At 47.2% G+C, this 25,225-nt stretch overlaps 1 protein-coding gene across 2 annotated transcripts in view; it reads left to right on the top strand.

Annotated features, from left to right (window-relative positions):
• The window catches only part of RACGAP1 (Rac GTPase activating protein 1), a 28,859-nt gene extending 9,020 nt beyond the window's left edge, over nt 1-19,839 (top strand). For both annotated transcript variants that reach the window (XM_084751472.1, XM_084751473.1), the window contains exons 3-17: nt 961-1,166; nt 2,329-2,465; nt 4,010-4,079; nt 5,556-5,609; nt 7,264-7,344; nt 7,853-7,970; nt 9,011-9,141; nt 11,952-12,116; nt 13,679-13,774; nt 13,855-14,053; nt 16,557-16,662; nt 16,813-16,945; nt 17,300-17,423; nt 18,296-18,401; nt 19,625-19,839. In XM_084751472.1, the coding sequence (XP_084607598.1) occupies nt 961-1,166; nt 2,329-2,465; nt 4,010-4,079; nt 5,556-5,609; nt 7,264-7,344; nt 7,853-7,970; nt 9,011-9,141; nt 11,952-12,116; nt 13,679-13,774; nt 13,855-14,053; nt 16,557-16,662; nt 16,813-16,945; nt 17,300-17,423; nt 18,296-18,401; nt 19,625-19,700 (1,802 nt within the window). In that variant the 3' untranslated portion in view covers nt 19,701-19,839. The remainder of the gene's footprint in view (nt 1-960; nt 1,167-2,328; nt 2,466-4,009; nt 4,080-5,555; nt 5,610-7,263; nt 7,345-7,852; nt 7,971-9,010; nt 9,142-11,951; nt 12,117-13,678; nt 13,775-13,854; nt 14,054-16,556; nt 16,663-16,812; nt 16,946-17,299; nt 17,424-18,295; nt 18,402-19,624) is intronic.
• The last annotated feature ends 5,386 nt before the right edge of the window (nt 19,840-25,225 follow it).

The raw sequence follows: 25,225 nt of genomic DNA on the forward strand, positions 1-25,225 counted from the left end.
GACCCCTTCTTTGTACAATAGTTGGTATTAATTACCAATTTCTTATTTATTCCATGAACTGAGAAAAATCTGGATATCCAAACATGTTGTTTTTTTAATTTTTCCTTTTTTTTTTTTTTTTTTTTTTTGGTTTTTTGAGACAGGGTTTCTCTGTGTAGCCTTGGCTGCCCCGGACTCACTTTGTAGTCCACCACGCCCGGCTTTACCTGTGACTTTCTAAGAGCTGTGTGGTCACCTCTGCTTTCACACTAGAGTGTTTACTTATCTTTTTTTTTTTTTTTTTTTTTTTTTTTTTTTTTAGTTTTTCGAAACAGGGTTTCTCTGTGTAGCCCTGGCTGTCCTGGACTCACTTTGTAGACCAGGCTGGCCTCGAACTCACAGCGATCCGCATGCCTCTGCCTCCTGAGTGCTGGGATTAAAGGCATGCGCCACTACGCCCGGCTTACTTATCTTTTAGGGCATTGTTAAACAGCAAAAGCAACCAGCTCCTTATTTCTAATCAATAATTTGTATAATTATCGCTGAATGGAGTCACAGGCCTTAGCTATCTCTAATACTAATGCACACCAGCACCCGTGAAGGTAACGGAGGCTGTTTTTGTTTCATGTGACTGTCCTGCTGTGTGACAGCTGCCCCAAAGGTCTCCTTCTTTGAGCACCTTCTGTTCAGGAGCTTTACGTGTTGGTGACATCTGGGGCCAGGTGACTAGCGACTGGTACGACATACTCCATACCGGATGCCCTGGCTAAGCCACACATGCGGAGCCTGTTGAACGAGCAGTTGTTTCTCTCAGCTTTCGTGCATAATGACAAAATAGGGTTTGTTCCTGGTCATTTTCAGCTGTGTTTGATCATAGTTCAGCAAGACTTTATTTTTGAGATGAAGCAAACTATAGGACCTAGTTATTTGAACAGCTGTATTCTTACTACTTGGATTATTGAAGTTTTTACCTGTCCTTAGTTGAATTCATCCAGGTTGTAAAGGACTTCGAGGATTTCCGGAAGAAGTGTCAAAGAACCAACCAGGAGTTGGAAAAATTCAAAGATCTGCTGCTAAAAGCGGAGACGGGGCGGAGCGCTCTGGACGTCAAGCTGAAGCACGCGCGGAACCAAGTGGATGTAGAGATCAAACGGAGACAGCGAGCTGAGGCCGAGTGTGCCAAGCTGGTGTGTACTGCTTTGCACACTAGGCTGGTGATGGGAGTGGGAAGACACTGTCCGTAATGTTCCTCTGACATCTTGCCTCTGATTGGAGATGAAATCAAAGCCTGTGAACTCTATTTTTTAGTTTGAAGTTAAATTTTATTTTTTCCTTTAGACTTGAAGCTGTTTTTCACTAGACAGATTTCAAATGAGAGTTTAAAGAATTTTAAGACAAAGTGGCTAAGGATGCAGCACAGTTGGTGAAATGCTTGCCCTGATGCACAGAGGCCTGGACCCAGCACTGCATTCTTTTAAAGAATTAAAATGAGGGAGAATAATAGCAATATTCTAGGATACTTATCTAGCACAATTTATTTGCTGTTCTGTAGAGCGGTGTGTGTGTGTGTGTGTGTGTGTGTGTGTGTGTGTGTGTGTGTGTGTGTGTGTTCTGCCTCTGTTTCCAGAACCCTACGTTTGGTGGTGTGTGCCGCCATGGCCAGCCTATGTTGTTTATTATAAATTATTGGCCTCCTTTTATGAGTTGGTGCCATGGCCCTCTGTCATTGAAACAGGCAGGGTGACTCCAGTTCCTCATCACTGCTCTCTAGCCCCTGAGTAAAGGGCTAGAATGGAGTCAAAGAGTCGGGCATGTGACTGGCGCACAGCACCGCTATTTTGGTGTGTCAGGATGGGTCATGATGCAGTGCAGAGCATTACTCAAGGGGACTAATCCATCTTAGCTCAGCGGTAGGTGTCTCAGTAAGCCCAAACTGTCTGTCTGCATTACAGCTTTGTATCTATTTTAATGTGTTTTGTTCCATCATTTAGAAAAAACGTGACTGCTTTGATCCATAAAAGAAGCCAATAATTGTTCCGATAAAAATGATACTTGAAGTATTTTTGCTGTGTGAAGTCTATTTGGAACTCGCGGTCTGTAACACTCCCCTTGGACGGCCAGTTTGGTCTGAAAGTCTCATAGCAGAGACCCCACTTTTCTACTTGGAGCTGATTTTACTCGTCAGAACCAGCCACGGTCCTGATGTGAATTAATATTCTATTGTTGCTATGCCTTCTTGAAGGCCCATTTGCATAATGTTGTATTTTACTGTCTTCTGCCTATCCCATAAATTTGAGGTGAAGTTTTCTTCCTGGCTGGTTCTGATGTTCACTCTGCTTTGGTCTGCAGGAACAACAGATTCAGCTGATCCGAGATATACTCATGTGTGACACATCTGGCAGCATCCAGCTGAGCGAGGAACAAAAGTCAGCCCTGGCTTTCCTCAACCGTGGCCAGGCATCCAGCGGCAATGTCGGGAGCAATAGGTGGGGGGCTGCATCTGCTGTTATCTGATCATGGCAGCACAGCTGTCAGAAGTCCTGTTATCTGACCTCTTAAATATCCTGCTTCCGGGATGTGTGCTGAACAAAGCAGAAAGAGCTTAGGGAGGGTGGTGGGAGGGAGGGCCGAAGAGCCCACCCCATCCCCCATTTGCTTTCATTAATTTTTTAAGCTTTCTTTAGGAGGTTGTTTCACCATGGGTACCATTTTGATGTTGGTATTAAATTGCACATCGATAACTGCTCCTGTACATTTGAAGGTAGCAGCCCAGCAACACGCACAGTGTGTACTCTCCAGAGAGCTCTTGTGGCTACGGGGAGCTCAGACCAGACAATCACTTTGGTTCCATAGTGTCACTAAAATAGTCTCAGCCAGGTTTGGCCATAATGCTCCCAGTACAATAAGTAGAAAAAGGCTTACACTCTCAGAGTTGTTTGTTTTGTTGGCTGCTTGGTCCACAGGGAATCTTACTTTGTTTGGTTTGGTGAGATAGGGTCTTAGGGTATAGCCCTGGCTGGCCTGAATGTATTGTGTAGACCAGGATGGCCTTGAATTTATAGAGATCCACCTTTCTCTTCCTCCTGAATGCTGGGGTTAAAACTGTGCTGCCACTCTGCCCAGCTCATGTAGAATTTATAACTAAATAGCTATATGAACTTGATTTCTACTTTTTGTTTGTTTGGTTTTTTTGAGACCGGGTTTCTTTGTGTAACAGCCCCTGGCTATCCTGAACTTGCTTTGTCAACTCACAGAGAACCACCTGTCTCTATCTTCCAGGTGCTGGAATTAAGGCGCGTGCCATCACACCTAGTTAGGTTTCTGCATTTTTGTTTTGTTTTGTTTTGGAGACAGGTTTTCTCCGTGTAGCCTTGGCTATCTTGGACTGGCTTTGTAGACCAGGCTGGCCTTGAACTCACAGAGATCTGCCTGCCTCTGCCTCCTGACTGTTGGGATTAAAGATGTGCGCCACCACCCTGCTGGCCTTGAACTTCAGAAGTGCTGCAGTTGCCTGCTTGGACCACTACATCCAGTTTAGACTTAATGTCTTAAAAAGCCAGTGCTGGGGCCGGGGATGTAGCTCAGAGAGTGAGTCTGGCATGTTCAGCCCCTAGCACCCTGTAAGCTGGCCTGCAGGCACACATGTGTAATCCAGCCTTAGTGAAGCAGGCACGGGAGAGTCAGAAGCTGGAGATCCTCTGCAGTTACTCAGGAAGTTCATGGGCAGCCTTGGCTGCAGGCCTTGTCTCAGACAGAACAAAAAACAACCAACACCAAACCAAAAGCCCGGTGCTGGGTAATATTCGCTTGTTAGCAGCAACAGACATGATTGGAACCAACTTGACCCTCAGCCTGCTTGTACTGCGCACTCAGCGACAGAGGCCCCCACGGCCCTGGCTGTGCTGCTCCTGCCCTCAGGGTGCTCCGTGGAAGCAGCGAGGTGTGGGTGCTGCCCGCCCAGCGGGACCAGTGCCGCTGGCTTTATGCTCTCTGTGCTGTGTCTAACATTGTGTTATTGTTTTTAATCTAGACTGTCAACAATTGATGAATCTGGTTCCATTTTATCAGATATCAGCTTTGACAAGACTGATGAATCACTGGTAATAAACATTTAATCTCTCGAGTTATCTGCTTTTGTTAGCCTGCTCCTGTAGGAGCATCTCTGCGCCTGTCCTCGGCCACCCTTTATGACTGCTTTATGAGTTGATTTGTTACCAATTCTGAGCTAGCAATTTAAATCCACACAAGCTATAGGACACTGACTTAAACATTTAGTGAGAAGGTGAAATGTGGGTTGCTGTGAGGTTGAGGGTCTCTGGGGGGAACCTGAGGTGATTGATTACATCTTACCTTGTCAAACCCTAGCTTGGGTAGAAACTAGAAAGACTGACCAGGCACCTGTTTTACTTTTAATTTTTGAGACAAGTCTCAGTGTGTCTTCGTGGCTGCTGTGGAGCCTGCTATGTAGACGCAGATACAGGGTCAGCTGCTGGTGAGGTGGGTGGATTGGTGACTTGTCTCAAGTTAGTCCAGCTCCTGAGGAAGGCTCAGCCACCTCCCCTGTACTAGAAGGGAACTAAGGCCCTTACCTGCAGCCAGGAGGTTGGTTTATGTTCCTAGGCAGCGTGTTGTTCTTTGGTTAAGCAGTAGCTGCTGTGTCTAAGTCGTTGCCTTGCTTTGTGGGCAGCAGAACTGGTGTAAGTTCTTTGTGTAAGTGGCAATGTTTCCCATACCTGCTGACATCACAGTCTTTAATGTTCAGGAGACAGGCAGTGTACTGGTAACTTACCATTTCTGTGGGAGGCTAAAATCCAGCAAACAAAAAAAAAACCACAACACAGGAAATTGTTAGTGCTTGGTTTGATGCAAAGCAGGATGAGGACTCCCCACATGCCTAGCGGTGGTTTTGCTTGTTCAACCAGGGAAGCAAATGTCCATTTTAAGGTTATAAATACTGGACAGCCACCTTCTGAAATAACGAATGATGCAGAGCAGGTCTGGGATATAATCAAATGTATGAGGTGCGTTTTGAGAAAAGCCTTACTGTGTCAGCTGTTGCCATTGGAGCTGATCAACCCAGGGCTAAATTACTTGACCGTGAATTGGGGGAGCTTCTGCTTATTTGGAGCTGCTGTTGGTTGTACTCGCTGTTTCTAGGGGCTGTGTTTTTAGGGGTGATCAGGAGTAAGAGAGTCACAGGTAAATACTAAAATGAATCCAGTGACTACAGTAATGGAAGTGAAACTAGACTATAGTATTATTTTCTCTAAGTTCTAAAGCTAATTAGAAAAATAATCAGCAGTAAAGGATCGGGCTCCTGAAATGGTCACGGCGGGAGGTGACTCTCTGACCGTTTCCTGTCTCTGTGGCCTTGGTTCCTGACTCTGTTGCTGTTGCTTCAATATTTGAAGGAAGCATGTTAACTGCAGCTTTGAAGCAAACTCCAAAGACCTTTGTAACTTCCCTCCCCTGGGGCCTAGATTGGGCTGCCTGGCTTGTGTGCTGTAAATTTATTTGCCAGGATTTATGAGCAACCTAACCAACGAAAGAGATTAATATGGTCTAATTGCCAACAGGACTGGGATTCTTCTTTGGTGAAGAATTTCAAAATGAAGAAACGAGAAAAGAGGGTAAGTATGTTCTCATTGCCCCTCCCCCACAGCCCCCCACGCCCCTCCCCCCACACACGGCAAGTGCTCTCTCACTGTGTGTCTTCTCAGCTTTTAAAATACTCACTAAATGCCAGGGTGCCCTTAACTTACTGTTTAGGCAAGCTTTGACTATGATCCTCCTGCCTCAGCCTTCCAAGTGGCTGGCTTATAAGCCTCTGCTGTCAGCCTCAGATGTTGTACATTTATAAAGTCAGAGTGTTCTTGCCTGGCATCATGCCCCACACTGTGATCCTGCTTTGAGTCAGGAAGATCATGAATTTGAGGCTAGCCCGGGCTACTTACCAAGTTTGAGAAACCAGGTTGAAACGCATTGTTATACCTATTTGAAAAGAGAAAAAAAAGACAAAAAAGAAAGGGCCTGGAGAGCTGGCTTACAGTGAAGAGGACTTGCTGTTCCTGTAGAGGGCCTGGGTGGAGTTTAAAACGTCTGTCATGTCGGGTGGTGGTAGTGCACATCTTTAATCCCACCACTTGGGAGGCAGAGGCAGGTGATCCCTGTGAGTTTGAGGCCAGCTTGGTCTACAAAGAGAGTCCAGGACAGCAAAGGGTACACAGAGAAACCCTGTCTCAAAAAACAAAAAACCAAACCAAAACAAAAAAAGCCTTCATGGGCTTTAGTCATGCATGTGGTGTACACACATACACACAGGCTAATAGTCATATATATAATATGAAAATAAATGTTAAAAGAAAAACCAAACCAACCAATCAGGCAAAACAAAACATTACTATCTATAATAGTTTTACTTTTGGGGGAAATTTGGATACAAAACTGACACATCTCAAGACATTGTTAAACATTAAAACCACAAAATGTAGGTCCGCCGTGGTGGCATACTCTTTTAGTGCAGGTGCTCCAGAGGCAGAGGCATGATCTCTGAGTTGGAGCTTACCCTAGTCTATGGAACAAGGTCCAAGGACAGCCAGGACTCCATACAGAGATCCTGACTCAAAACAAGCACCAGTGGAACGGAATTAATGCTGCTGGGGCAGTACTTGTGAACTTGAAACATGTACTTATTACTATTATTGTTTATGTCATGTGGCCATGTGAGTGAAGGCACGTGCATACCTCAGTGCGTAGGTTCTGTCCAATCACCTGTGGTTCCTGAAAACTGAACTCAGGTCATCAGGCTTGCATAGTGAGCACCTTTACCCACTGAGCCATCTCGGCAGCCCTGTAGGGCTGTAGTGGTGCTGCTTGAACAGTGACTCTCGGCAAGATTCTGCTTTATTGTGTATTTGAGCCTGTCGTGTGGATTTTTACGCAGGAGTTTTGTGCTTCTCATGCGTGCTTCAGATGCAGTGTGTGTAATGGGATATGGAAATCTGTGCTGACGTGCTTAGGGTGTTTGATGTGTTTCCAAAGACTTCCTGTCCTTAGATAGGATTACAGTTCTACTTTTTCAGATGCTGTCTCCAAAGCTTGTTTCTTTTTTCTATAGCTCTGAAAGCATTTTTGTGTTTGTTTAACAAACAGGCCGTGAGAAAGAGGACATTGTTATTTATTGTAGGCCTGCTTCTTAGAACTTACATGTCGTTGCTGATAGGATTACTGTTTTCTGAGCTTCAGTTCTACTTGACGCTAAAGTTGCTCTTACCCGCTCTCCAGCGCTCCAGCAGCCGGCAGTTCGTCGATGGCCCCCCTGGGCCTGTCAAGAAGACCTGCTCCATTGGCTCCACAGTAGACCAGGTGAGAGGAGTCAGGGCCAGAGAACTGGGGTTCTAAGCACACCAGGGGTGAGTGGCTCTGCTCAGTGGCAGAGTCACTGCAGCGCTGTCTTGAGAGACATTAGAGTTTCTCTGTGTAAGAAGGTCCTTTCTTGTCCAGATGAGTGGGCTTTGACTAAGAACTGTCAGCTAAGCCGGACGTGTAGCGCGCCTTTACTCCAGCACTCTGAAGGCGAGGCAGGTGAATCTCTGACTCTGAGTCCAGCCTGGTCTAGCGTAGTCTCAGGACAGCCAGAGCTACAGAGCAAGAACCTTTCTCAAAACAAACCAGAGGGAAAAAAATAATCAGAACCGTTAGCTATAGGTTTGACTGCGTTTTGCTCTGTCTATAGCCCTGCAGTGTATGAGAAGGGCTATGGGTTGGAATATAAGTCTTACTCAAGATCTGGGAATTGTTACCTAGTAGAAAATACCTGTATAGAAACAAAGTTAGTCTGTTTATCTTTCTTTAATTATGGCTTTTGTTTCAGGCAAATGAATCAATAGTTGCAAAAACTACAGTGACTGTTCCCAGTGATGGCGGCCCCATTGAAGCTGTGTCTACTATTGAGACAGTGCCATCGTGGACCAGGAGTCGAGGGAAATCAGGTCTGCTGGGTTACGGCTAAGTTTCTTCCTCATCTCCACAGAGCTGCCTGTGGAGACACACTGGGAGCTGGGCCAGGAGATAGTAATTGGGGGGGTAGGCTTCACGTTGAGTTCAAGGCCCGTCCCTGGATATACGGTGAGACCAAAAAACAGAGAGAGGAGCTGCAGAGCTGCCTCGGTACCAGCTGCTGCTGCCGTGGACACAGGTTTGACTCCTAGCACCCAAAGGGTGACTCGGCCACCTCTAACTCCAGACCCAGGGGATCTGACACCCCCGCTGTGGCCTCCATCTGTGGTGCACAGATCCTTTAGACACTCAGACACATAACTAATAAAAATCTCAAAAAAAAAAAAAAAAAAAAAGAAAGAAAGAAAGAAAGAAAGAAAAGAAAATTAAAAAGAAAGGAAGAAAGAACAGCCAGGCTTGCTGCCTCATGCCTAGAAATGAACCACCCAAATTCTGAGACAGAACAATCAATCATATGTTTGAGGCTAGCCTTGGCTACCAAAACCAAATATACACAAACCAAACACTGGTTAAAACTGGGAGTTGGTTTCTGAGGAGCCTCTTGAGACAAGGATGAACTGGGGTCAGGAGGTTCTTACTGGCTGCCACTGCTGCCCTAGAGCTGTCTGTGCTCTCCTCTACTTCTGGCTGGCTGGGTCGTCTGAGTGTGCTACCAGTGGAGAATTGTAGCTTTTCTTGGAAACTGTGTGTGTTCACTACTGCCAATTATGTTACAAATGAAGGTAAAAGAGGAAAGTAAGAAAATTGAAAATAAAAATGGGATTAAAATTCATAAGGATGGGGGGCTGGAGAGATGGCGCAGAGGTTAAGAGCACTGCCTGCTTTTCCAAAGGTCTTGCGTTAAATTCCCTGCAACCACATGGTGGCTCACAACCATCTATATTGAGATCTGGTGCCCTCTTCTGGCCTGCAGGTGTATATGCAGGCAGAGCACTGTAGTCATAGTAAAAAATAAAAAAATCATAAGGATGAAGCTCTCCAGGACAGAAGTTTAAACTTGGTTGTTTTCTAGGTCCGTTACAGCCCGTGAACAGTGATTCCGCTCTGAACAGCAGGCCACTGGAGCCGAGAGCTGCGACAGACAACTCAGGCACACCTCAGAACAGTGGAGGCATGCGCCTACATGACTTTGTCTCCAAGACGGTAAGTCTGTCATGGCGTCACTTTCTTTGAGGCAGTTTGTTTTTTGGAGACAGGTTCACTCTTTGTAGCCTGGGTTGGCTGCCAGCTCTGTTCACATCTTGCTTAGGCCTCCCAAGTGGTGGGATTTTGGCACCTCACCACCTCTCCTGTTTATCTTTTTATTTAGGGGGGTCAGAGAGTGTTGTTTCTTTTTGTTTAGTTTTTTTCAAGGCAGGTTTCTCTGTGTAGCCCTGACTGTCCTGGAACTCACTCTGCAGGTTAGGCTGGCCTTAAACTTAGAGATCCACCTGCCCCTCTGCCTGAGTGTGAGATTAAAGGTGTGTTCAACCACACCTGGCTTTATTGAGCTTACTTTACATACAATCAAATATACCGATTTTATTAAAAAAGAAAATACCATTTTCTGTGTGATTGCTGAGTGGGGGCGTGCATACGCCGTGGTGGTTCCTCTTCCACCATTGAGTCTTGGGGGTTGAGCGCAGGCTTGGTGGCAGGTCCCTTTATCTGCAGGGGGCCACCTTGCTGAACCCCAGTATACAGATTTTTGAGGGCACTTGTCATCAGACTGCCAGCAGACAGCCATGCGACTCACATTCTAGTCAGGATATCACACATTGTTTTACTTCCATGAAATTACTGTGCATGATGCTGACGATCTTGACGTAGGTAGCAGATGATTTGGAGCTGGAGCTGCCCAGTGTGGGTGCTGGGCTGCCAGCCTGTGTCCTTTCAAAAACAGTACGTGCCCTTAGCTGCTGAGTTGTCCCTCATGCCACTGGCCTCTTGCATGCTGGCATTAGCAGGTGTGAGCTATCGTTGCCTGGCGCGACTCAGCCCTTTAGATGTACCATTCAGTATATTTATAGAATTCACTATCTGTTACCATTGTCACTTTTAGAACATTTTCACCACCCAAAAAACGAAATCCTGTACCTAGTAGAATTCCCCCACCACGCTGTGCCACACCAGCATCCAATCACTGTAGAGGCTACCACCGTGGGCACCACTGTCTCTCTGTGGAAGCATCCAGTCACTGTAGGCTACCACCCTGGGCACCACTGTCTCTCTGTGGAAGCATCCAATCACTGTAGGCTACCACCGTGGGCACCACTGTCTCTCTGTGGAAGCATCCAGTCGCTGTAGGCTACCACCGTGGGCACCACTGTCTCTCTGTGGAAGCATCCAGTCGCTGTAGGCTACCACCGTGGGCACCACTGTCTCTCTGTGGAAGCATCCAGTCACTGTAGGCTACCACCGTGGGCACCACTGTCTCTCTGTGGAAGCATCCAATCACTGTAGGCTACCACCGTGGGCACCACTGTCTCTCTGTGGAAGCATCCAATCACTGTAGGCTACCACCGTGGGTGCCACTGTGTCTCTGTGGAAGCATCCAGTCGCTGTAGGCTACCACCGTGGGCACCACTGTCTCTCTGTGGAAGCATCCAATCACTGTAGGCTACCACCGTGGGCGCCACTGTGTCTCTGTGGAAGCATCTAGTTGCTGTAGGCTACTACCATGGGCACCACTGTCTCTCTGTGGAAGCATCCAATCATTGTAGGCTACCACCCTGAGCACCACTGTCTCTCTGTGGAAGCATCCAGTCGCTGTAGGCTACCACCCTGAGCACCACTGTCTCTCTGTGGATTGTGCCATTTTAAGTCATTTCGTGTACATGAAGCCATATAGTGGGAGTGTGTGGCCTATTTCATTTACTCACCCAGTCTACAGCCTGTGTGTTTACTTTTCTTTTTTCGATGAATGGTGTTGGGTTATCTGGAAGCACGTGTCACCTAGTCACTCACCTGTGCACAGACCTCTAGGGCTCTCCATGCTCAGCGCTAGAAGAGTGCAACATGTGCACAGGCTGCATGTAGGGTGTTCATTCCTGCCGGCTGTGTGTGCCTACAAGCGACATCACATGGTTGGATGGCTACTAGGCTTAATTTTCTGAGAATCTTCCAGGTTTTTCCCTAATGTGGCTGCTGTATTTTAAATTTTACAACTAATAGATGAGAGTTTCAGTTCCTCTATATCATGTCAATACTTCTTATTAGCTGCGTGCGTGCGTGCGTGCGTGTGGTTTTTTTGAGACGGGGTTTCTCTGTGTAGCCCTGGCTGTCCTGGGACACACACTGTAGACCAGGCTGGCCTCCAACTCAGATCCACCTGCCTCTGCCTCCCAAGTGCTGGGATTAAAGGCGTGCGCCACCACCCAGCTATTAGCTGTCTTTTAAAAGTGTAACATTGTTTGTTTATTCTCTGTGAGCTTTAGACATGCATATAATGGGTTTGATCATATTTACTCCTCTTGCCACTCCTCCACCTCTGTAACATGTCCCATGCCCTCTTTACTTTTCTTTAATAATTAACTGAGTCTAATTAGTGCTGCCAGCGTGTGCATGGTGTGGAGATTCCTGCAGTGGAGCAGGAGCGACTTCCCGGCCCTGAGCCTCCGCCCTCCCTCCTGCAGCAGCACGGGTGGGGGGGCCCACGGGGACCCACCCCTGCGTGAGGAGGGGCTGGCGCTTGATGACTTCTGTTAAGGGTTTCATTTTGTAGCTCACACAGCTCTACCTGTCTTTGGCTCCTAGGTACTTGAATTAAAGTATGTGCCACCATGCCCATCAGTCCACTGCTGTTTTAAAAATGAAAACAAGACCTATTTTATAAAACTTTTGTGGGTTATATTACATTAAAGTGTGTCATGGTCCTAAAAGCTGTTTCATACATCCTGTGTGCGTAGTGTGTGTGGTTGGCGCTGCTTTGTGGTTCATGTTGTTCTCTTGCTCGCGCCCTGTGTCATCCGCAGGTTATTAAGCCTGAGTCTTGTGTCCCCTGTGGAAAGCGGATCAAGTTTGGCAAGCTGTCCCTGAAGTGTCGAGATTGTCGTTTGGTCTCTCATCCGGAATGTCGGGACCGATGTCCCCTTCCTTGTATCTCTCCCCTGGTGGGAACTCCTGTAAAGATTGGGGAGGTAAGACCTATGGGAGCCAGCAGTCATTTGTTACTTCTTTAGTCTTTAGAAGGTGTACTGCCAGGGCTTTGGGGGGGGGGGCGGAGCTGGTTTTTCTTTTTCTTTTTTTTTCATCAAGATAGGGTTTCTCTGTGTAGCCTTGGCTGTCCTGGATGCACTTTGTAGACCAAGCTGGCATTGAACTCACAGAGATCCCCCTGCCTCTGCCCAGCTATGAAATTATTTTTGAAGATTATTTTATTATTATTATGTGTATGTATGCATGTGCACATAAGTCCCAGAGCCTCCCAGCTGGTATTATAGGCTGTTGTGAGCCGTGTGACATGGGTGCTGGGAACTGAGCTCAGGGCCTCCGCAAGAGGACTTTTTTTTCATGACAGCAAGAGTGGCTAGAATGTGACTGTGATCTGAACTAGTGTATGAGAATTGTATGCAGAAAAAAATGGCTTGAGAAAGTAAGTTCTGGGGTTTTTTGTTGTTTGTTTGTTTGTTTTGGGTTTCTCTGTGTATCCTTAGCTGTCCTGGACTCACTTTGTAGGTCAGACTGGCCTCGAACTCACAGCAATCCTGAATGCTGGGATTAAGGGAGTGAGCCACCACACCCGGCATTTTACTAATCTTAAGAGTTCTTATCAGGGGGCCAGGCTGGATTCCTAGCACCCACATGCAGGCAGAACACTTAGATGTACACAAAACAGATCTAAAATGTATGCAGGATTCATGTCAGTATACTTGTTGTTGTTGTGGATTTCACTTTTCAAAACAGGGCTTCTCTGTGTAGCCTTGGCTGTCCTAGAACTCACTCTGTAGACCAGGCTGGCCTCGAACTCAGAGGTCTGCCTACCTCTGCGGATTTAAGGCTGTGGCTGTGCCTCCACACCCAGCTCATATCTGTAATCTCTTCATTGCTTGCTTTCTCTGGTCTTTGAGTATAAGGAAGTACACAGCTGGTGGCATTATTACTTTTGCCCATGATAAAGTTTGGTACATATAAATCAATCACAGCATGAAGGTGGGAAAAGAGACCAAGCTCATTTGTCTGTTTGTTTTTGAGGCAGGAACTCATGTAGCCTAGGATGGCCTCAGTCTCACTGTGTAGCCTACGATAGCCTTCAACCCCTGGTCCTCCTGCTTCTGTCTCCAGAGAGCTTGGGTAGTAGACATTGGTCACTGTGGGATCAAAACCAGGGCCTCATGCTTGCTCCCCATGCACACTCCACTAATGGAGCTGCACTCCATTATTCCAGGATTTTAAAAACTTTTATTATTTTTTAAACAATGTATAGGGTGGGAGTGTGCACATGTTCAGTTTCCTCTGGAGGCCAGAGATGTCAGACTGCCCTGGAGCTGGAGTTAGAGGAGCTGTGGGTGCTGGGCAGTGAGCTTGGGTCCTTAGGAAGACAGCAGGTGCTCTGTCTCTCGGCCCCCAAGGTGTTCTAAGTGTACTTTGAGTCGAGAAATTCAGAGGCTGACACAACTCCCTAGAGTTCAGTGGCGGCTCTTTGCAGGTGGCCTTTGTCTCTTGGACTCAGTGGTGTAAATAACACAGCTCCTTTTTCCAGGGAGTGTTGGCAGACTTCGTGTCCCAGACGTCTCCAATGATCCCTGCCATCGTTGTCAGCTGTGTGAATGAGATCGAGCAGCGAGGCCTGACTGAGGTACAGTGGACTCTGCACCGGGTGGGCTTGCCGTTTGTATCAGGGTTAGAAATTCGGAAACAAGTGTGGTCTGTTAACAGGCAGGCTTGTACCGGATCTCAGGCTGTGACCGGACAGTGAAAGAGCTGAAAGACAAGTTCCTCAAAGTGAAGACTGTCCCCCTCCTCAGCAAAGTGGACGACATCCATGCCATCTGCAGCCTCCTCAAAGATTTCCTTCGAAACCTCAAAGAACCCCTTCTGACCTGTTGGCTAAGCAAAGCCTTCATGGAGGCAGCAGGTAAGGGCAGAACTTGACTGCTCACTGGCGTTCAGTCTAGGATGGTGGGTAAGCTGGGTGGTGGCGGCACATGACTTGGGAGGCAGAGGCAGGCAGGTCCCTGGGTGCATGCGTCTCTTCACACCGTTTCTTCCCCTGACTAGAGGGGTTGAGAGATGGCTCAGTAGTTGAACACTGGCTGTTCTTCCAGAGGATCTGGTTTTGAGTCTCAGCGTCCACATGGGTGGGCCACACTGTCTGTAACTCCAGACCCAGGCGATCTGATGCCTTCTTCTGGCCCCCTCGGCCACTACTTACATGTTGGCAAAGCACCCATACACGTGAAATGAGGGGAAGAGTTAGACTAAGTAGGACTTAATAGGATTTGTCATTGCTCTTTGCTCTTGCTCAACTTTCAGGTTGTCCCTTTGAAATTGGAACCATCTTTGATTCCTTTCTTTTCCACCACAACTCTTTTTTTAAAAAATAATTTATTCATTTTATTTTATGTGCATTATATGTCTGTGGGTGTCAGATTTTGGAGTTACGGACAATTGTGAGCTGCCATGTGGTTACTGGGAATTGAACCCGGGTCCTCCGAAAGAACAGTCAGTGCTTCCGACCGCTGAGCCATCTCTCCAGCCCTCCACCACAACTCTTGTCAGCAGCCTTGCAAATACACCTTAAATATGGTATTTGTTACAAGTCATGGCACTTACCTGTCCCTGAGCTATTCTAAGAACCTGCTAACAGCTTGTCCCGGCTCTGCTGTGCCTCCTACAGGATAGTCTCCACACAGGTGCTGCTGTGGTCCCTTTGCTCTGTTACTTCTGCCCATCATTTGTATTTTATTACTGTTTTGTTTTGTATTTTTGGCTGTCCTGAAACTCATTTTATAGATGAGGCTGGCCTCAAACTCAAGAGATCCAGCACCTGTCTCTGCCTTCTGAGTGCTGGGATTAGAGGCGTGCGCCGCCACTGGCAGCTTACCCAGCTCTGTTAGACTCAACTCCAGTCTTTAGCGCGGCTGAAGAGACCCTGTGTGACTTGGCTCCTGGTCTCGTCTCCAGCACCATTTTGCTTTATATCCCTCCTTCCTCTTTTCTAACTCTGGAGTCTTGGGTTTCTTTTTATTTTATAAGTATAGGTGTTGTGCCTTTCTGTGCACACATGCACGAAATGCCTACAGAGGCCTGGATTGGGTGTCCTCTGAACCTGGAGCTACAGATTGTTGCGAGCTGCTAGAAACTGCAGCCAGGTCCTCTGTAAAAGCTGCCTGTGCTCTGGCTGTGAACCATCTCTCCAGGCCTTCTTAGCATACACCCACTCCGAGTCCTTTATATTTGTTGTAGTCTTTTTTGTTTGTTTGTTTGTTTGGGTTTTTGTTTCTGTTTTTGTTTTGACACAGGGTTTCTCTGTATAGCCGTGGCTGTCCTGGACTCACTTTGTAGACCAGGCTGGCCTTGAACTCACAGGGATCCACCAGCCTCTGCCTCCCGAGTGCTGGGATTAAAGGCGTGTGCCACCACCCAGCTTTGTTGTCTTAACACCAACTGTTTCCCACTAGTTCTCTTTGTAGTTTGCTCCTTTATTCCTCCTCCCCAGTTTCTCTTCATATATTTTGTCCTCAGAAACACCTTTCCTGGGACTGGAGAGATGGGTCAGTGGTTAAAAACTGGTTCCTCTTCCAAAGGTCCCACGGTTTAATTCCCAGCACCCACATGGCAGCTCACAACTGTCTGTAACTTCAGTTCCAGGAGATTTGATGTCCTCACACACACATACAAGCAGGAAGAGTACCAATGTATGTAAAAATAAAAAATCAAAACAAAAGCCCACCTTTCCTAAGCCAAGTGTGTGACGTGCTAGTCCAGCACGTGGCAGGCAGAGGCAGGATGGCCAGGTGTGTGAGAGCTGCGTTGGCCATGTAGTGAGTCTGAGACTGGATAAGGCTTCCTGGGACCCAGTTTCAAAAACTAACCAAAAAGACAAAAACAAAACCAAAAAACCAAAACCAAAACCCCACGTTTCTGACCGTCTTGTGAAGCAGCAGGTTCTGACTTTATAGCACTCCGTGGCCTCTTCTCCTTTGTCTCATGTGCCACTGCCTAACACATGTTTTGCTTTTGTTTTTCCTGACCAGCTCTTCCAGTAGTGTTTACTCCATGAGACAAGGGGCCTTTTTTTTTTTTTTTTGCTTCATGCTCACATGTAAACATAGCACCTGGTGCGTGTGGGTCCTGAGATGGCGTATGAATGAGCTCCTTGTCATGACTGTCATCACTGCTGTGTGTCTTCCCAGCACACTGGGTACCAGCTGCTTTCTCTAACTGCAGCGGTGGTTTTTAGGAAGTTCTGACTTCTCATTGAACTGTTAGCCAGTGCCCTGCTTGTTAATGAAACTGGAGTCTGATGCTGTCATGAACCTCATCAGAGGTCTCAGAGCTCGGTGTACAGATGGGCCTCGTGGTCGATAGTTTGGAAGCCGCTGTCTGGGCCTCTTAGTGCTTTCTGTTCATTACAGAGATAACAGATGAAGACAACAGCACAGCCGCCATGTACCAGGCTGTCAGTGAGCTGCCCCAAGCCAACAGGGACACCTTAGCCTTCCTCATGATCCACTTGCAGAGGTCAGTACAGCAGAGACTTGTCTTGGGAGATAGTGTGTCCTGGGGGTTAGGACGTGTGGACAGTCAGTGGCTTTCTTATAGAATGTATATTTTGGTATGTATTTAAGAGGTATAATAAGTTTTTTTAATATAATATACTCTTCTGTTTAGAGTGGCTCAGAGTCCGAACACAAAGATGGATATTGCCAATCTAGCTAAGGTCTTTGGCCCTACAATAGTTGCCCACACTGTGCCTAATCCAGATCCAGTGACAATGTTCCAGGACATCAAGCGTCAGCTCAAGGTAGGGGTGATGTGCATGTGCACGTCACACACACACACACTCACACACAGTCTGTCTTTCTCTCTCTCACGGGTACATAAATTATGAGCTTTGCAGTGCATGGCACAGTGACAAAATAAGCCTTGCACACTGCACATGGACTGGCAGGCTGTGCCAGGATCATCTGGACTGCATAGTGAGACTGTCTCAGAAACTCAACAAGAAAAGGAATATAGGAAGTGAGCCTTAGGCAGATCTCTGTGAGTTCGAGGCCAGCCTGGTCTACAAAGTGAGTCCAGGACAGCAAAGACTACACAGAGAACCAAAACCAAACAAACAGCCCCGTGAAGTGAGCCTTAACTGTGGTGCCTTTAGGTGGTGGAGCGCCTGCTCTCTCTGCCCCTGGAATACTGGAATCAGTTCATGATGGTGGACCAAGAGAATATTGACATCCAGCGAGGCAATGGGAACGCAACACCACGGACGCCAGATGTTAAAGGTCAGCCCTACCCCATGCTTGCTCGCTAGGGCTTGTGCCCATTGCCCTGAGCTTGTTCAAGCCGTTTGACGTATCCTGGCTGGGTGTGGTGATAAGCGTGTGTAGTCACTTTGGGAAGTGGAGGCAGGAGGATGGAGAGCTGAGGTAACCCTTTGCTGCATAGTGCGCTCAGGCCATCCTCTCAGCTCCTCTAGTGAGCCTGCTCCAACCCTCACAGTTATCCCGAGAAGTCATCAGTTTTTTCTTAATTACATGTAGTAGTCCTACGCCTAGCACCGTGGATATACCCTAAGGGTTAATTCCCATCTTAGGTTTGTTGGCATGTTTTACTGATTTGGTTTCTCTTTTGAAAATTTCTATTACATTGTATTTAATGAATGTGGGTGCATGTGCCATGGTACATTTGTGGAGGTCAGAGGGCAACTTGAGGGATTGGCTTTCTCTTCCCCCATGTGGGCCCCAGGGATTGAACCCAGGTCATGAGGCTTGCTGGCAGTGCGTTGCCTCTTAGCCCTCAGTGGCCTCCCATCTGCCTCTGCTGTGACCTTTGCATTTGTGCTGCCACCAGCTTTCTATGTGAGTAAACTCATTTACTCCCACCACATAAACATAGTACACGATTGTTTGCAAGACAAGTGTCTTGTTTCTTCTAATATGTGTAAAAGTCAGATGCTCCGGTGTCGGCTGTGTGAAGTTCAGAGCTTGAGGATGCTCTGCATCCGGAAGTGAATGCCAGCAGTTCCTTGGGTTGTTGCCTGGATAGTTCAAACGAATCAGAAGCGAGTTACAAAATGGGCAAAGCCTTCAGGGTTAGTCAGTGTGAAAGCTATCTTAACCATTCTCTTAAAACTGTGTCTGAATTTTATTTGAAGTGAGCTTACTGGGGCCTGTGACCACTCCTGAGTTCCAGCTTGTCAAGACTCCTTTATCAAGTTCCCTGTCACAGAGATTGTACAGCCTCTCCAAGAGCACTCCCAGGTATGCAGAAGGCCGGGCGTGTCTGCCTGCGTGTGTGCCTGCGTGCTCGTGCGTGAGTCACAGCAGCAGCAGGCTGAGGTCAGAGCGTGCCCTGTAGCAGTCAGCTCTCCTATGTACCTTGTGGTTCCTAGAAACTGAGCTCAGCTCTGCAGGTTTGAGGACAGTAGTTTACTGAAGCTGGACATGGTGATGCATCTCCCTGCAGTCCCCGGAGTCCTAGCACTGGGGAGACCCAGGCAGAACAGCTGCTGTGAGTGAGTACAAGGCTAGCCAGGGCCTTAGCTTAAAAAAAAAAAAAACAAAAAACACTCAATGAAAAGACTAATGGAGGCTGGGTGGCGGTGGCCCACGCCTGTGATCCCAGCACTCTGGAGGCGGAAGCAGGTGGATCTCTGTGAGTTCAAGGCCAGCCTGGTCTACACAGTGAGTTCCAGGACAGCCATCTCTCTTGAAAAAAGAAAAAAACAAACAAAGAATAATTGAACTAGAAGTAGCTAGACGCTAAGGGGCCCTGTCAGAATGAAGGTCTTTGCTGTGACCTGACTTACTGGGTGTCAGCAGCACCTTACAAAATAGCCCACACCTTTAATCCCAGCACTCGGGAGGCGGAGGCAGGCGGATCGCTGTGAGTTCGAGGCCAGCCTGGTCTACAAAGTGAGTCCAGGACAGCCAGGGCTAAAGAGAAACCTTGTCTTGAAAAAACAAAAACAAAAACCAGAATAGCCCTACACATCTCCTATACTTAGTTCTTTCTATCAGTAACATTTTAATTGTTTATTCAATGTGTTTAAATTTAATTAATTTTTATTTTTTGGGCATTGGTGTTTTGCCTACATATGTGTCTGTATGTGGGTGTTGGATCCCCTGGAACTGGAGTTGCAAACAGTTGTGAGCTGCCATGTGGGTGCTGGGAACTGAACTCAGGACCTCTAGAAGAGCAGTCAGTGCTCTTAACCACTGAGCCAGCTCTCTAGCCCCTGTTCAATATTTTTTATAGAATGCTTTCTTTTAGAAAATGTGTATTTGTGTGCATGTGCACAATATGTGTGCACCATGGCCCCCGTGTGGAGGACAGCCGTGGGGTTGGCTCTTCCTTCCACTTTCCTGTGGCTGCCAGGGATGATCAAGTCCCCGGGTGTAAGCAGTGATGCCTTTCTTTGTGGCACCGCCCTCATCAGCCCTGTAGAGTACTTTTCTGACTCCTTCTCTCTATTTTTTTTTAGATTTGGGAACAAGAGCAAGTCTGCCACCAACTTAGGTCAACAAGGCAAATTTTTCCCTGCTCCATACCTCAAATAAAGCCTTTTCTGCCTGGTGTCCAGCATTTGCTACCTGCAGGAAACATACCTGCTTGCTCTCAGCCTCATTTGTAATTACTTCTTTTAGCATTTTCCAGGCTTTAAATAAAGTTTAATGTGTATTAGAGTTTAATTTTCAATACTCCCTCTTGCCTCGTGACTTAATAGCACCTGTGCTAGCTGGCGGGAGCTTTTAGATAGGGCTGAAGGGTTAGTAGGGATTGGTGGGGACTCTTGGAGTGTCCCTTTGGCTTAAAGCCAAATATTGCCCATGAAAGGTGTCTCTTCCCTTTGGTGTCACTTAGACAATGACAGAAACCTTACCTCTTAGATAAAACTGAGTTATCTCAGGACAGAGGCTGCAGGATGGCCCTGCACAAAGCCTGGCTCTCTGTCCTGCTCTAGGGACATGGAGCCTCAGCAACCGGATAGAGTGAGGCGCTGGTCTGAGTGCACCTCAGTCATCTGGGCCGTGGACAGCGCCACAGTCTGCAACCCACACCGTGCTGGACTCTGGAGTTTAGTGGGGCCAAAGCCCCTTGGATCTGTCCGGATTTTGACAAGGGACCCTCTTGTGCCTTATCCAGTGGAGCCTGTTTAAAAAGTCAGCTAACTTTTCAGGAGACTGTCAGTATTTTTATATAGCAAAAATGTTGGTTGCTTCTGTCTTTGCACTTTGGGTGGTGAACTTTTCCCATGAAACAGATGCATATATGTCAATGTTGGCTCTTTGATTAACATGTTCCCAGTGTCCAAAATGGCTTCCATCCCTAGGGAGTTTTCTGACTCACACGGATGCTTATCTGTAAGACATATTTAGATATTTTGAATATTATGTGGAAAAAATAAATTTTCAAAATGAATGTGAAGTTGTTCCTTGTCCTTCAACACCTTTCAGAGGGATCGTCTTCTGAGTCTCTTGTTCATCTCTCCTACCTGTAGGCTTTGCTTCTCCTTTTTATTCAGTCTGTTTTTCTAAACTGACGTCCTAGATTTGTTATCTTCTTGTTTGAAGAAAGCATTTTAGGTGAAAAATAAACTTTTTAAACTAGTCTTTAGGGATCAGAATGGTGCAGATTTAAAGAAAAAAAAATTGCTGCTGGCTGGCTGCCTGGAACATTCTTCACTGCTGGAAGTGACTCTGGAGTGAGCTGGGATGATTAACCGGGGCACCTGCACTTACAGCACTGACTCTGGCGAGCAGAACACATCCAAGATTGAACGCAAACAGTCGCAGGCGTAATGTGCAGCCGTGGGGAGAGGAGGCCACCTCCTGGCTTCTCTCCCAGGAGGGGGCAGCTCTCACAGCAGGGCCCATCTGCCTCAGCAAACTGACAGAAGATGGCCCCAGCTCCCAGACTCACCCCCCCCCCCCCACACACACGCCTGCTAGGCTTTTTTCTAACTTTGTCCTAGATGATCCCTCTTTTCTACTCTGCAAGCTTCAGGTTGGCCGGGTGCCACAGCTGCCTTCCTGTAGCTTCTCTCCGAGGTACACTTGGAGTCACTAATGGGAAGAAGCAAATGGGTTGTGTAATGTTAGTGAAGGCACAACTGCCCTAGGCGGGAACCGATGGCCTGTTAATGAAGAAGGAAACTGTCCCATGCGCCAGCTGTTGGCAGCTGGTTGCTTAGGTTCTGAGCTAAGCCAAGAGACCTTAGCCATGGAAATGGGTCTGATGTTAGCGAAGGGAGGGTACGTGCTTTCAGCTTCCGTAACCCTTCACACAAAACAGCTCGACTGTCCGAGGCCTTATTAATTAAAGGGATCCAGTGCTTTGAAGTGGCTGGACCTGTATCTCGTGCTTGTAAGTAACCTTTCTCTTGTTGCCTCTTCATCCCTCTTGTTGTAGGCCATGTCTCTCTCTCACTGTGGCCCGGGCTGGTTTGGAATTACTTCACTTTTGATGCTGTTTAACTTTGATGCAAAAAAAATGTGAGAATTCTATTTTTAAGGCAGCGTCTCAATGTGTCCCTGGCACTTCCTATGTAGGCTGCCTTTATGGCTGTCCCATGGCCTTAGCACTCCAAGTTCTGGAACTGTAGACACGAGCCACTATCCCAAGGCTAATAATCGAGTATCTAAACCTCAAATCTCAACTTACACATAACTCCCTGGTGATGTTTACTCAGTTGAGCAAGCATTACATGGCTGGATTCAACAGCAACAATTTTAGTTTATTGCTGGATGTTTAACCATTTCTTCTTTCTCAAGAAGATGAATTTGTAGCTGGGCTTGGTGGTGGCGCAGGCCTTTAATCCTAGCACTTGGGAGGCAGAGAAGGTGGGATTTATGAGTTTGAAGCCAGCCTGGTCTACATAGTAAAATATAAGACAGGAAGAAAAACAAGCTGAATTTGTGTTGGATGTTGTGGCACACATCTTTAATTCCTGTAGTCAAGAGGCAGAGGCGGATGCATCTCTGATTTCCAGGGCTGTACAGTAAGACTGCATGAAAAGAAAAAAGGGGAAAAAGGGGCGATTTTTGCCTCTTGTAGAAATAAAAAGGGTTTATTAGCCACGTTAAGGTATGCGGCTGATTTACTAGGGAAGAAAGTAACTTCTGGCTGTGAACTAAAAATGTGCCAATACAAGGAAAGGGTTCTTCATTTCTTAAATTATTGGGCAGTCCCAGAGGACAGGCAGGGGCATTATAGCTTGCTCTGTTCTTCTCGCCCCCACCCCCACCCCAGACAAGGTTTCTCTGTCCTGGGCTCGCTTTGTAGACCAGGCTGGCCTCGAACTCACAGTGATCTGCCTGCCTCTGCCTCCCGAGTGCTGGGATTAAAGGCGTATGCCACCACACAGGCTCCTCCTTCTCTCTTCTTCTTCTGACAGGGTCTTATTTTGTAGCCTTAGCTGACATGGAGCTCACAGAGATCTTGCTGTTCCTCTTAAGTGCTGAGGCTACCACTGCCATGCCCTATGCAATTAAAGGAAGCACGGCTTCTCTCTTTTGTATCCAAATCGTACTCTTGTGCCTGAGGCCGTCATTCAGTAAAGCAAGAATTACCTGAACACAGCACTGTGAGACCCTGGCAGTCTGACAACAAGTGCTTAACAGATCGTGTACATGACGTGTAAACAGTGGGCAGAGCGGCAGTGGCAGCGGCGGCGGCGACTCATCCCAGAGAGGACGGCAGAATTGGCGTGAAGAAGGTATTGAGCTTACTAAAAGTGTTAGCAGTTGTTTACTTGTGGGATTTTCCAATTGATATTTTTGGGAATTGAAACTGCCTGAAATGAAAACACAAATGGGGCCGGGCATGGTGGCGCACGCCTTTAATCCGAGCACCTGGGAGGCAGAGGCAGGCGGATCGATGTGAGTTTGAGGCCAGTCTGGTCTACAAAGCGAGTCCAGGGCAGCCAAGGCTACACAGAGAGACCCTGTCTCAAAAGAAAAAAAAAAAAAGAAAAGAAAACACAAATGGGAGCAGCTGTTATATTTGTGCATATGTGCATAGCTGCATACATTACACACACGTGCCCGGTGTGAACTGTTGTACCCATCCATTCTACACTTAGAGTGTGCATTTGGAGATGTGCTGTTCTGGCTGTTTTTCCTCCTAGGACTTTTAACATGACTGGGAAAGAGCTGTTGTGGAGATCCAGCTTTGAGAAGTAAGTATGACCACGGGGGTCAGTGTTTAAGTCAGCTCATCTCACACAGTAGGTTCTTAACCAGTGTCCTTTAATGTGGTCTTGGCGATGACTCAGGCTTAGCCATATTAGGGTGCAGAGAACGCTGACACCTGTAGATCTGGACCTGTTTGCATTGTGCTTTTAGTGTACACAGGCCTTGGAGAACCACTTAACCTAAGAACTTGGTGATATTTTAAAATATGCTTCCTGTAGCTGGTATATTTTGTAAATAAAGGAAGGCACCAGGCCAGGTGCTCCCTGGATTCTCAGAGCTATATTTGTTGATGGTTTCTATTCATAAGTCAGGTGGAAAATGGCCAGTGTTGCTAGGAATAACCTTGTGTGTGCGAGCTTTGTCCTCATGGTCATGTAGGATGGGAAAGAAGGCCACTTGGGGACTCATCACTGGACTCGGGGATTTTGTTTTGGTTTTGTTTATTTTTGTTTGTGAGATAGGGTCTCAGGTAGCCCATGCTGGTCTCAAAACCTGCAACGTAACTGAGGGTGACCTTGAACTCCTGACTGTTGCACTTCCACGTCTAGAATGCTGGGATGGCAGCTGTGCCATCACATCAGTTTACAGGGTGCGAGGGCTCACACCCAGGGCTCCATGTGTGCGCATGCTAGGCAGCCACTCAACCATCTGAACCAGATCCCTAGCCCTCCCTTTGTTTTTATCATGAACTGCTATTCGCCACACAATTGGCCACCATCTGTGTGCCTGGTTCAGACACAAATGAATATGTAGGCTTCTGATAGGCACTTACCAGTTACTCCTGCTCATCACTGAAATTAAGGATGGATTCTCCTTAAAATCTCTAGTACTTAAAAATGCTTCTTATACATTTATTTATGTGTCTTGCATGCATGTACGTATATGCATTAAATGCATGCAGGTGCCCAAGGAGTCCAGAAAAGGACGTCAGATCCCGGGCAACTGGGGTTACAGGTGGTTGTCAGCCTCTGTGTGGGTGCTGGGAACGGACGCCTTGTCCTCTGCCGTAGCAGACACAGTGCTCTTAGAGACACAATGCTCTTCACTGGAGCAGCTCTCCAAGCTCTAGGACACTTGAGAGAGTGATTTATCCCATTTGAGTGTTAATATTTACTTGACCTCACTGTACCCTCTGACAGCAGAAAGATGGATGATGTGTCCCAGTTGGCAAATTCACTGAGATGATTTGACCCAAATGCCTACAAACTATAGTTTACCTGGGATTAGACCTTGGTGTTCCAGCTCTTAGCCTAGTGTCAGCAATGGTGGATGCCACTGCAGACTTCTTGTTAGCATAGTCCTTTCAATGGTACTTAATACCTAATAGCTTGAGTTGTCTTTACTTAGACCCAGTATTATTTGTATCTACCAATGCTCAAATAATAGGTGAGCAGAGCTAGTGGGCCTGGCAGCACAAGCTTAGGAGTCTAGCGTCTCAGGAACTTGGGCCATATCAAGGCCCACCTGAGACAGTGAGTTCTGGGCCAGCCTGCGCAGCTTAGCGAGACCATGTCTCAAATTTTTAAACTGAGAAAACAGTGTTGGGGCCAGGAGTGGTGGTGCACACTTTTAATCCCACCACTCGGGAGGCAGAAGCAGGCCGATCTCTGTGAGTTCAAGGCCAGCCTGCTTTACAGAGTGAGTTCCAGGACAGCCTGGAAGACATGGAGAAACCCTGTCTCAAAAAACAAAAACCAAAAAAAGAAAAAGACACAGGGTTGGGGATCTGGCTGGTGGGACAGTGCTTCACTAGCAGCTGAGAGGCCCCAGGGGTTCAGTTCTCAGAACTGACGACAGAGCTGTAGTAAAGCGCTGGAGAGATGGCTGAGTGATGGACAGAGCTACTGTCTGCTCTTCCAGAGGACGTGTGCTTGGTTCCCAGCATCTGC

Source organism: Acomys minous, assembly GCF_964271855.1.
Source record: "Acomys minous genome assembly, chromosome: 12".
In the NCBI taxonomy this organism is placed as follows: Eukaryota; Metazoa; Chordata; class Mammalia; order Rodentia; family Muridae; genus Acomys; species Acomys minous.